At 39.7% G+C, this 12,103-nt stretch overlaps 1 protein-coding gene across 3 annotated transcripts in view; it reads right to left on the reverse strand.

The window, feature by feature from the left end:
• Nucleotides 1-12,103, reverse strand: part of TSHR (thyroid stimulating hormone receptor) — a 177,298-nt gene that overhangs the window by 46,809 nt on the left and 118,386 nt on the right. For all 3 annotated transcript variants that reach the window (XM_003902127.4, XM_031669043.1, XM_009212070.4), the window contains one exon: nucleotides 2,841-2,915. In XM_003902127.4, coding sequence (XP_003902176.2) covers nucleotides 2,841-2,915 — 75 coding nt within the window. The remainder of the gene's footprint in view (nucleotides 1-2,840; nucleotides 2,916-12,103) is intronic.

Consider the following 12,103-nt stretch of genomic DNA (forward strand, 5'->3'; position numbering starts at 1 on the left):
CAATACATCTGCTTGGCTTAGAATAGTCTGGAGATTGTTTTAACTGTGATTACTAGAAATATAAATTCAGTTTTCGTGTGTGTGTGTGTGTGTGTGTGTGTGTGTGTGTGTGTGTGATTTTCTTGTTTAATTGGAAAAAATTATGTGTGCGTTTGTGAAGGGCTAAGAAGAGGATGGGACAGGAAGATATGACTTTAAGCCAGCTTCATCTTTCAAGCTCTACATTATATTGTGCTGTTATTTTGCCAAGAATAGCTTTCCTACAGCAGTGACCTGAGAGTACCATTATAGCAGTACCATTAAAAAAAAAAAATGTCCAAAGGGCCTTGCACGGTGGCTCACACCTGTAATCCCAACACTTTGGGAGGTCAAGGCAGGTGGATCACTTGAGTCCAGGAATTCAAGACTAGCCTGGCCAACATGGTGAAACCCTGTCTCTACTAAAAATACAAAAATTAGCTGCGTGTGTTGACGTATGCCTGTAATCCCAGCTACTTGGGAGGCTGAGGTATGAGAATCGCTTGAACCTGGGAGGCAGAGGTTGCGGTGAGCTGAGATCACGCCACTGCACTCCAGCCTGGGTGACAGAGTGAGACTCTATCTCAAAAAAGAAAGTGTCCAGAAAAGGAAGGGAACCAATTAAACACAACGTCTCCACCTTCCAAAGTTTATATCATCTGCAGAAAAATGTTAAGATTAAAAGACATGCATAAAACACCATGCACACAAAAATTCTCAGGCTCCTGATGCCTCCCAGATTTAGTTGGTTTAGCATTTGTTGCAGCTACTTGAATAATTTAGAATTTTTTTTTTTGTTGAGAATTTGGCATGGCATAGAGCGAAACCTAGACACTACCCAGTAAGGCTTAGGGAAAGTCATCTGGTAGAAAAACTATATCTATTGATACACTTTCTGAGGCAAATTCAGACTTGACTCCTTCTAGAGAAGAAGGCATAGGATTTGAAGAGGCAGCAGGAGCCAGAGGTCTCAAAACAAGCAAATGGGAGGGACATTCCAGATAACTAAGGAGAGAGGTGAGATTCCATAAGGTATATTTGAAATACAGTAAACAAACTAGTTCAATTGTAATTGCTGCTCACGAAGAATAGTAGGAGGAAAAAAGGTCCAAGAGTCAAGTGGGTCCATATACTTAGACCAAGACCTTTCTAGTCTTCAAAAACCTCAAACAAATCCCTTAAAACCATCCTGTGGGTCTTCTTTCTGATGTCTTCTCTAATTACCTCAACCCCCCAAACACTGTATATGTCTCTCCTTTGTCACTTTCTATTATTCTTCTGTAGGAGAGGCACTTTTCAATTTCATACACATCTCCCCAATGAGATTGCAGGCAAGGACAATGTCTTAGAAACCTGTATGTTCCCCACAGAGCATAGAGAGGGGCATCATCACATCAAAGGGTTATTATATTATTTGAAACTCAGAGTCCATAAGAAGAGTGATTGTCTTATCCCATATGTTTTCATGGCTTTCCAGACATTCTTTCATCTCCATATGCCATCAGTGTCTTCTATTCCCTTAGCATCTCTCACACTCACCTCTTCAATATGCAACTATTGGCTGGGCGCCGTGGTTCATGCCTGTAGTCCCTTTGGGAGGCTGAGGCGGGTGGATGCCCTGAGGTCAGGAGGTCGAGACCAGCCTGGCCAACATGGTGAAACCCCATCTCTACTAAAAATACAAAAATTAGCTGGGCATGGTGGTGCATACCTGTAATCCCAGCTATTCAGGAGGCTGAGGCAGGAGAATCGCTTGAACCCGGGAGGCGGAGGTTGCAGTGAACCAAGATCGCACCTCTACACTCCAGCCTGGGCAACAGAGCAAGACTCCATCTCAGAAAAAAAAAAAAAAAAAAAAAAAAAAACTGTTTTTAGTTCACCAAAGAAGCTTTGTGGATCCCTGTCTTTGTGTCTTTATCACGCTATTCCATTCAACTACATTTCTTTTCTATCTCTCCCCATTCTTGTTCAGGATACCCTCTATTCATCCTTAAAGGCATATCTCATAAGATATCTATGATTACATAAGTTTGTTTTAAAGGTCTGGATGAAGATGAACTGAAATGTTAGTAGGGCTTATTTTGGGGTATTGGGATTAAGTTTTTAAAAATTTTTCTTCTTCATACTGTTTTTGTTTTCTAATTTTTATAATGCATGCAGGCAGGATAAAGGACTCTTCCACCTGGTATCCAGAGGACCTGAGGTCATACAGACACATCCACTGAACACATTTTTCTCTGTACTAGGCAGTAAACACTCAACAGGGAAAAAAATGTTGTGGTCCCTGTATTCATGGAGCTTATGGTTAGCTCATAAGGTGTTATCAAAGCAAAGCAGTGATAAGAAGAGTGATTATTACTCCCACTCCAGCAGTTGAAGTGGGAGGTTGAAACTGTTGTCCCTTCTGTTTTCCCTCCACTCCCCACAAAAGTACATTTTGCCCTTTGTGGTTTTCTTTCCTGTGTAACAGCCCCTCTAATATTGTTGTGATACCCCTTTTCAAACAAAATTGACCAACTGGCTCTCAGAGTTTTGTTTTGTTTTGTTCTGAAATACTACATTTAAGGACCACATATACACAATAGCATTTTCTCTCTCCTGTTTCTTGGCACGGGTCTCTGGTCCCAGCACTATGTGCTGACTTTTGAATAGGTTTTAAAAAATGTGGACCGTTTCACCCGATACCTTGCCCTGACCCAGGCTATACACCATTAAAATGAACCTGGACCACATCATCCTAGGGAGATTCCTGGGAGACAACAGCATTAAATCTTACCCCCTCCCCCTCAAAAAAGTAGGATGGGAGAGGATTTAATACTTACAGGAACTTTAGCAGGGGGAGCTCTTTGAGGGCATCAGGGTCTATGTAAGTTAAGCTCCTGGTATTCCGAATTTCTCTATATAAGTTACAAGGAACACAGTCACTATATTACATCCGTATCTGTTCTTATCAAAGACAAAACAACATAAATCAGTTTTAACAAATGTTCATGAGAAAAATTTGCATTTATGTGGTACCCCAGGGACTGTAGCTGCCAGGGGTCCCATCAACAACAAACTACTCCTGTCTCCTCATGGGGACCCAATGGCTGGTCAGCTCTCTTGCGTCGTTGGCTTGGTTTCCACCCATTTTAATTTATGGGCTGCATTTTTCTTAATTGTAGTATCAGGTTTTTTTTTTTTTCTTTTAGATTTAGAGAAAAAAGAAAAAACCCTCCAATGATTTGGTGAGGAGTTGAAGACAAATATCTTTATTATTTATAAGTATTCTGGCCAAGACAATGAGTGTTCGAGTGGGAGGTTGAGGGAATTTTATGCTGAATCACAGCATAGCAAGATGGGCAGTGAGGCTCTGTCATTGCCACACCAGATGTACAGAAGTGGTACGTCTTCACAGTTCACTTGTGTTTATTTTGTCATGTCAGCAATTTAAGACTCTTCTGCATGTATAGTGTGATATCATGTGTCAGTAACTTATATACTTAGGTTTATATAAATGCTGATCAAGAATGCACAGTTAGAGAAATAAGTGACTGCTAGAAATGAACTCTCACTCGTTAAATTAAACATATTCAACATAGGTTGATTGGCTAAAAGAGTTTAAGGCATTCCTTATGCTTACCTGAAAAGTATATAAGAACCCAGTAAACCTTTAGCATTTCTCCTTAGGAATGGCACCTAAAGGAACCAGCATCCAGTCATTGGCGGTGCCAATCAGAAAGCTTAGAATGTGACCTCTGTAATTTTTAAAGTTTTATTGAAAAAGAATTTACATTCTGTAAACTTCAAACATTGTATATAGGCATACAGTTCAATGATTTTTAGTAACATTACATAACTGTGAAACCATCATCACAGGTTAGAACATTTCTATCCATGATAAAAGTAACCATAGGCCCATTTGCAGTTAGTTTCCACTTGCTCCTTTATGCTTAGAAACCACTGATCAGTTTTCTGTCTTTATAAATTTGCCTTATCTAGACATTTCATATAAATGGAATCATATAACAGGCAGTCTTTTGTGTCTGCCTTCTTTCATTTAGCATAATATCTGTGAGGTTCATCCATGTTGTAACAAGAATTAGTAGTTCATTCCCTTTTATTTCTGAATGGCCAGATGGACTTGAGATAGAATCTTGGCTCTGCCACTTCTGATTATATGACCTTGGACAAGTTTTTTGGCCTCTTTGAGCCATAGTTTTCCTGTCTGTAAAACAGGAACAATTAATAACACCTCTTTTGTGGGGCTCTTGTGAGGATTAAATAATATTCATGAGGGATTTTATGTTTGGCCTTCACATAGTTAGGGCTCTATAAATAATGTTTTTATTATTGCTATTTTCATAAGTGCAATGAAAGCTAGAACAGACATCAGGGACTTGGGATTGGAGATGTTGTGACATTCTTGCAAAATTAGAAAAAGCCCTCTAGTTTTTTTCAACTAGATATTTCAACTAAGGACACTGATTATGAAATAGACTTTGGAAAAGACAGGATGGAGTTAACTCTGAGAACAGAAATCACCTACCCCTGTCCTCCCTAAACACACAGCTTACTGTCTATAATAATATACCCTTACTGGTCCATTGTCCTCATTAACGTAACTGCTATTCCAGGAGACTCTTGCCCAGGCAAATTGCTTTATTGTTCATTACAGAGAGTTTTTGAAACAAAGAACCATCAACACTTCAACAGAAAGCAGCAACAGTTTATACCCCAAGATCTTAAAACTCCTCACTTCCAAATCCTAAACTACTAGGTCATGATTTTTACCCAAACAAGACCCTGCATGGAAAGACCCTCTTTAGACAATCTTTCATTTTTTATCCTGGCTTTAAAATGCAAGCCCATATCCTTGGAATTCCCTCTGTCCTGAGCAAAGTATGACAGTTGGCCACCCTACTCCAAAATCTCATAATTTTTCCACCTTGCCCCTCTAGAGACTATCAGTCTCTGCTGAGGTGGTTCACTCTTTCCAGGGTGAGCCATAAACTCCTTGCCAGAGCTTTCCACTGGGGGAGGAGGGTTTGAACTTCTGTCAGAGACAAACAAATGTAGACCAGGTGTGGGAGTTTGGAAATTGAGCTGGGTTTGCAGTCGGGAAAATTGCTCCACAAGGGACTACGGTTGAACAAGTAGTCTTGAGTGAGTGGTCCGAGAGAACATCACAGTTAAAGAAAATGCAGCCCACCTGGGTCAGCTGAAAAGGTAGAGAATAAAAGGGAAAGGAAATACAGCTGCTAGAAACAGTTGATTCAATGAGGCTGGCAACTTACCTGGAGGCTGGAAGAGGAGAAATGTGGGAGAGGCAGCAAGGAGAGAGAAGGAAACATGAAAGAGGAGAGGATTTCTGGAAGGAAATGTAGGAGCTACAAAGAAGAAAGATGAATCAGAGACCTCACAAGAAAACAGCAAGGAAAAGAAGCTGCTTTCTGAGGTAAGGCAACAGCTCACCACTTGCTTACAAGTGACTTTTGAAAACTATCTCCTGAAGCAGAGAAGGGGTGGAGTGGTCGTAGACTGCCAGTAGTTTAGCTAAATGGAGAGAGAGAACAGCTGGGCATGGTGGTGCATGCCTGTAAGCACTTTGGGAGGTCAAGGCAGGTGGATCACTTGAGGTCAGGAGTTCAAGACCAGCCTGGGCAACATGGTGAAACCCCGTTTCTACTAAAAATGCAAAAATTAGCCGGGCGTGGTGGCTTATGTCTGTAATTCCAGCTATTTGGGAGGCTGAGACATGAGAATCACTCGAACGCGGGAGGCAGAGGTTGCAGTGAGCCGAGATTGTGCCACTGCACTCCAACCTGGGCTACAGAGCAAGACTCTATCTCAATCAATCAATCAATCAATCGAGAGAGGTAACATAAGAAGCAAACGCAGCTAGTAAAATCTTTTCAAAGACAGGAGGAAAGGAAGGGCAGAAGTGAGTACAAAAGAACATCTAATCAGAGAAGGGTGAAAGAAGCGTTCAAATTGGAATGTCTTCAAGCATGCCTGTGAGGGTGGATTTAAATCACACCATTCTGAGTTAAGCAATTATGGCCTGAGTGTGCAGGAGGCTAGCTATGCTGCCAGAAAACTGGAGACATTGGAAGAAAGAAAAGCGGTTTGTAATTCAGCACACTAGGAATGGAGATGCCCTCCAGAGCTGAAGATGGCTGTGCCTCGAGCAACCTGAGGCCCTGAGTGATGATTGCCTGAAGGTGGCTGCTCTGCACACCCACTCATCCATCCAGTACTGTCCCATGAGCAAGAAGTAAACCTCACTCACTTAGGGCTATCACATGTCTGTATTTTTGTCTATTTCTTATAGTAATTCACCTGCCCAAACTAATAAGCATAAATAAAATTCCAAAAATGTAGAGTACTCAGTTCACAGTGGTCACGTCTAGTAGATAGGTTTAAAAAGAAGGAATGTGTAATTTTCACTTTTTATTTTATCTCAATCAAAAAAATGTAATAAAGAGGATGCAAAAAATCTCAAACTTTAAAAACAAAAAAGTAAAGCTTGATATATTCTATATAAAAAATAACATTAAAATATATGCCCAGATAGGCTGACCTAAATCTGCATCTTGAATTGTAATCCAAATCTGTAATCCCCATGTGTTAGGGGAGATGTGCAAGGCTCTTAAATCATCATCTTGAATTAGTAAAATCCAAATTTGTAATCCGCTATGGTCTGGCTCTGTGGGAAGGACCTAAATCTCATCTTGAATTGTAATCCAAATTGTAATCCCCACATGTTGGGGGACAGGCCTCGTGGGAGGTGACCAGATCATAGGGTGGTTCCCCCATGCTGTTCTGATGATAGTGAGTGAGTTTTCATGAGATCTGATGGTTTCATAAGGGGCTCTACCCCACTTTGCTTTGCACGTCTCTTTCCTACTGCCATGTGAGAAAGAACCTGTTTGCTTCCCCTTCTGCCATTATTGTAAGTTTCCTGAGGCCTCCCCAGCCATGCAGAACTGAGTCAATTAAACCTCTTTCTTTTATAAATTATCCAGTCTCAGGTATTTCTTCATAGCAGCATGAATACAAACTAATACAGAAGATTAAAGGGTAAAAAGAAACAGTGTACTTTTTTTTCACCTGGGGGAAGGTATGAATTTCCTCCTAGTGAGGGAATAACATAACTGACTCATGTGATGCAGGTAAGGATCATCCTGATTTTGCGGACAAAACTATGGAGACATGTTTTGAAAGGGCAAGTGAATAATCTCCTGTTATACGCTTAGAGGCAACACTGGGCCTTTATCTAGAACTTATGACTTCAAATACAGCCTTTTTTATTTTTTAAATGATGTTTCAAGGATATCATCTGGCAGAACTAAAAATATATGTAAATATTCATTGTCTAATTCTTCTTCATTAGATTTCAAATAAAATAAACATTTAAATGAAAAGTGTAACACTGCTGTCCAATGTTCAGTTTTCACAAATCAACAGATCAATAATTCAGCATGCATTTAGGTTCACTTAATCACATGTCTACATTCTGGGTTTTTTTTTCTTCCTCTAAGAAACATTTATTAATTCTCAATAAAAGCCTAGCACAGGACAATTGGCTTTCCTGTTACAACTAGTATTGCAGCAGGCACTCAGTCCCTGAGTCCACCCCTCATACAGTATATGGGAAATCGGCAGGGTGAGAGAAGGGAGTTCTCAGGTGAGAGAATGAGGAACAGAAGAAGGGGAAGAGAAGACTTAAAGTCTTCTGTTAAGGAAGACTTCTTTTTTCCAACCACTAATTTCCTTCCATTTTCCTAGTGTCCCCCTTCCAACTCAATTATTCAACAGGCATTGGGTTGTGGCATTTGATTGTACTCCTCACCCTGGAGATATTTCCCCACACCCTAAACTGCCCCAGTTCATGAGTGAGAAGCATGCCAAGCCAGGCAACAATTTGAGGGCAATCAAAAAGCCGACTTTACATTTCATCTGCAAAATTAGATGGGACCAAAGGAGATGAGAACACTTCAGACCAGCATAAACCAAGGAGACTCAGTTAGACTCAGATGTCAGAAGAGAAGCTGCCACAGCCAATTTATTGTTAGCTAAAACAATAAATTGAACAAGAATATTAGCCAAAAGCCTAGCTCTTGACTAGTCCCCAGCTTCTTTTTAACTCTTGTTTCAATTTGATTTTCAATTTTTTTCCCATTTACTTTTAAGTGCCTATGTTGTGGGATCAGGAGGACCAGAGAGAGATCTCGGGGTATATACAGGAGGATATCTTTATTATTGAGTGCACTCAGACTTAGCAGACTTGATGTCCAAAGACTGGGCCTAGAAGAAAGACAGCACTTGACTTTTATACACATTTCACAAAACAGGGTGGGCTAGCTTGAAGCAAGCTTACAGTGGCATGAAAGTGGGGATACAGAGGCAGGACAAACTCAGGATTGCACATGACCATTGCCGAGCAACCTGGATGTTCATTATCTAGAAGATTTGCTCTAAAGAGCCTTGCATTGGTTTCTCTCATAACCTTCACTGTGGTGCCCAGGCAGCTGTAGTTCAGGCCTACTCAGGCTTTTTATGACTTTCATTGTATTTCTCAGATAAAACAGAATACTTGAAGTCAATGGTTACAGAGAACAGGGATCCATAAACTTATTCCATGGAAAAAAGGAAAGTTTGTTTTCTTCTCCCTATATAGAGGGAGTGCTGGGAGAGTCCCTAGAGCACATTAGACCATATTATCAAGACTTTTCCTGGGTCTGGGCTATGCCTGTTGCTGCCTCTGGGACAAGTCAGCCTAATATAGGAAAGCTTATTTCTCTTTCTTTTTAATTTTATTTTTATTTAATTTCCTGCCTCACCTATAGTTCAGAAAAATGGAAGGCAGTCACCTTGATTTTGCCTAGGTTTGCTCACTCAAGTGGGTGGAGTGGGAAGAGATTAATTAGAATATAAGTGAATAATTACTGGCCATCTATTAGGTGCACTTTACTGCATACTCTGGGTGATATAAGGAAATAGTTGCTATTTATTTTAAAAACAAGGTATGTATACATTGCCCAAGCCATCATTTTGTTACTATAAATTCTTTAAGTGCTATACAATCCCCAGGTGAAAAGAGAGACTAATAAATACGTAAATTAATTTTAAGGTAGCATTTTAGGACAGGGTTCTATCACATAATACATTACTGATGTATCTTAACATCAAGTATTAATTTCCAGTGTAATGCATATTGATCTTTAAAAAGTTTATTTCATCTGACTATAGAGGTAATATATATTTATTGTAAAAACTTTGAAACACATTCATACAAAAAGGAAATGAATTTTCTGACAGCTGACCATCCTCCTGGAGGGTGGTGTGCCAAGGGAGGGTGTGGAAGCTCTGCGCCCCTCCCCCATACTTCACCCTAGGCAAATCTTCGTCTCTATCTTTTGTAATATCCTCTATAATAAGCTGTTAAATGTAAAAAAAATTTCCCATCATTTGATAATACAGAGAAAAACTATTTTTTTCTGTCTGTATATATATATACACACACACACATATATATATAAATAACATAATGACAAAGGCTTTTCTTATGTGATTAAATTGTCTATAGCAACAGATTTTTTCTTTACAAGTTAGGGTCATGCTATGCTGCCCAGGCTGGAGAGCAATCACTATTCACAGGCAGGGTCATAGTGCACTACAGCCTCAAATCCCTGACCTCAGCCAACCTTCCCACCTCAGTCTCCCAAGTAGCTAGGACTAAAGGCTCATGCCACCACACCTGGCTAGTATGTCATATTTGACCATTCTCTTAGCTAAGCATTTAAGTCCTTTCCAAATTCTGTCTATTATAAATAATTAACTCTGAAACAAATGGCTTTTTTACATTAACTTTTTTTCACTACTCTATTTTCTTACGGAAAATGTATAGAAGTGGAATTACTGGGTCAAAAGTTAAAAGTCTGTCAAAGCTCTTGGTATACATTAGATCCTTAGCTTCTAAAGCCCTGACTGTTAGACTGGCACTTACTTTTCATATTAATCTATAATATGAAAGTTCACAGAATAAATTATTTCCTACATTATCAAGGATTTTCAATGAGAGAAGTCTTAATTCTTTGATAATTATTAATGAATTATTGTTAACATTTCAAATGTAACTGGAGGAAAGAAATAATCTATAACTGAAAGGCAATATTCATGATTTGATGCATCTTTTAATTTATTGAGAAATTAAAAAGTAAGATATATTGAGGAAAGTTTATAAGTATTCAGATTTTTGAAGCAGATTGAAGAAAATTTAAATTATCAGCAGATTTTCCACTAAAAGTAGAACATTATAGAAGTGATTCTCTAAATTGCCTGGCAGGTGCCTACAGCTACTTTCATGATTATTTAAGGATTGGTGCTAAAGCTGGTGATTTTGAAACCTCTGATGAATCCACTTGATTCAACTTAGTGGATCAGCAAAATAAAGTCTTATTATACTATAGGCATAAGTCATACACTTTACCTATCCTAGTTGTAAAATTTTTAACTTATTTTTGATTTAAAAAAACTCAGATAGGCCGGGCACAGTGGCTCACGCCTATAATCCCAGGACTTTGGGAGGATGAGGCAGGAGGATCATGAGGTCAGGAGATTGAGACCATTCTGGTTAACATGGTGAAATCCCATCTCTACTAAAAATACAAAAAATTAGCTGGGCATGATGGCACACACCTGTAGTCCTAGCTACTTGGGAGGCTGAGGCAGGAGAATCCCTTGAACCCAGGAGGTGGAGGTTGCAGTGAGCCGAGATTGCACCACTGCACTCCAGCCTGGGTGACAGAGCAAGACTCCGTCTCAAAAAAACCCAAAAACCAAAAAACAAAAAACCCAAAGAACACTCACATAAAAGCAAAAACATTCTTCTGAGGGCAGCATTTCTTTTTCTTTGCCTTTTTTTTTTTTTTTTTTTTTCTTTTGAGATAGGGATCTCATTCTGTTGCCCAGGCTGGAGTGTAGTGGCATGATCATGGCTCACTACAGCCTCAACTTCGTAGGCTCAAGTGATCCTCCTGCCTCAACTTCCTGAGCAGCTGGGACTATAGGCAAGTGCCACTGTGCCCAGCTAATTTTTAAAAATATTTTTCATAGAGATGATGTCTCACTGTGTTTCCCAGGCTGGTCTCAAACTCCTGGGCTCAAGCCATCCTTCCGCCTCAGTCTCCCAAAATGCTGAGATTATAGGTGTGGGCCACCACACCTGGTCAGCATTTTCTTTAATTATTGCAGTTATTTTAATTAAGGAGATTTTATGGCATTGTAGTGGTTTTGGAGGCAGACATTTTTGGGTTCAAATTATCAGTTTGAAATGTCTTAGCTAAGAAAACTTTGGAAAGAGCTCTGCAAGGTACGTATTACCATCTTCATTTCACATAGCAGAAACTAAGGCTTGGTAAAAACTAGTGAGACAGTGTATGTGAAGTACTTTTAGTGAAGTGTGGGCCCACAAAAGGCATTCAGAACTCGGTAACTATTATTACTAGGAGTAACAACAGCAGCAGTCTGTATGTTATTGACTTTCTTATAGAGAAAGTACAACAGAAAATGAAATTGTCCAATGTTTCATCATTTTGCAGATATAAATCTTTATTACATGCATACTTTTCAGTCCAAACAGTATCCTCGCTGAAGTTACAACCCAGGGGAAATGATTTATATCCACTTAGGATGCTGAATAACTCATGGAGAGCCTACCATTCTTGTATTTTTTTCTTACAAATCCTCAATGCCTTTACCCAGTGTTAACTGACATACAATTGCTACTTCCTCTGACTACCTATTGTTGCATAGCAAATTACCCCAGATTAAGTGGTTAAAATAACATTTTATTATAGCTCACAATTTTGTGGATCAGGATGCCAGGCAGTGCTAAGCTGGGTGATTCTTCTGCTCTATGTAGCCTCCACCAGGATCACTGGGTGTTATTTAGCTGGTGTCTGGAACAATTTGGAGGGTCCAAAAGGGTGTGCTTCTATGCCTGGCTTTTTGATGGGAATTGCTAGAAGGTTAGGCTCAGCTAGGCTCTTCTCCATCCCAGGATCTCAGGATCTTCCCACATGGTCTCTCCATCAGTGCA

This window comes from Papio anubis, chromosome 7, assembly GCF_008728515.1.
Source record: "Papio anubis isolate 15944 chromosome 7, Panubis1.0, whole genome shotgun sequence".
NCBI classification, from domain to species: Eukaryota; Metazoa; Chordata; class Mammalia; order Primates; family Cercopithecidae; genus Papio; species Papio anubis.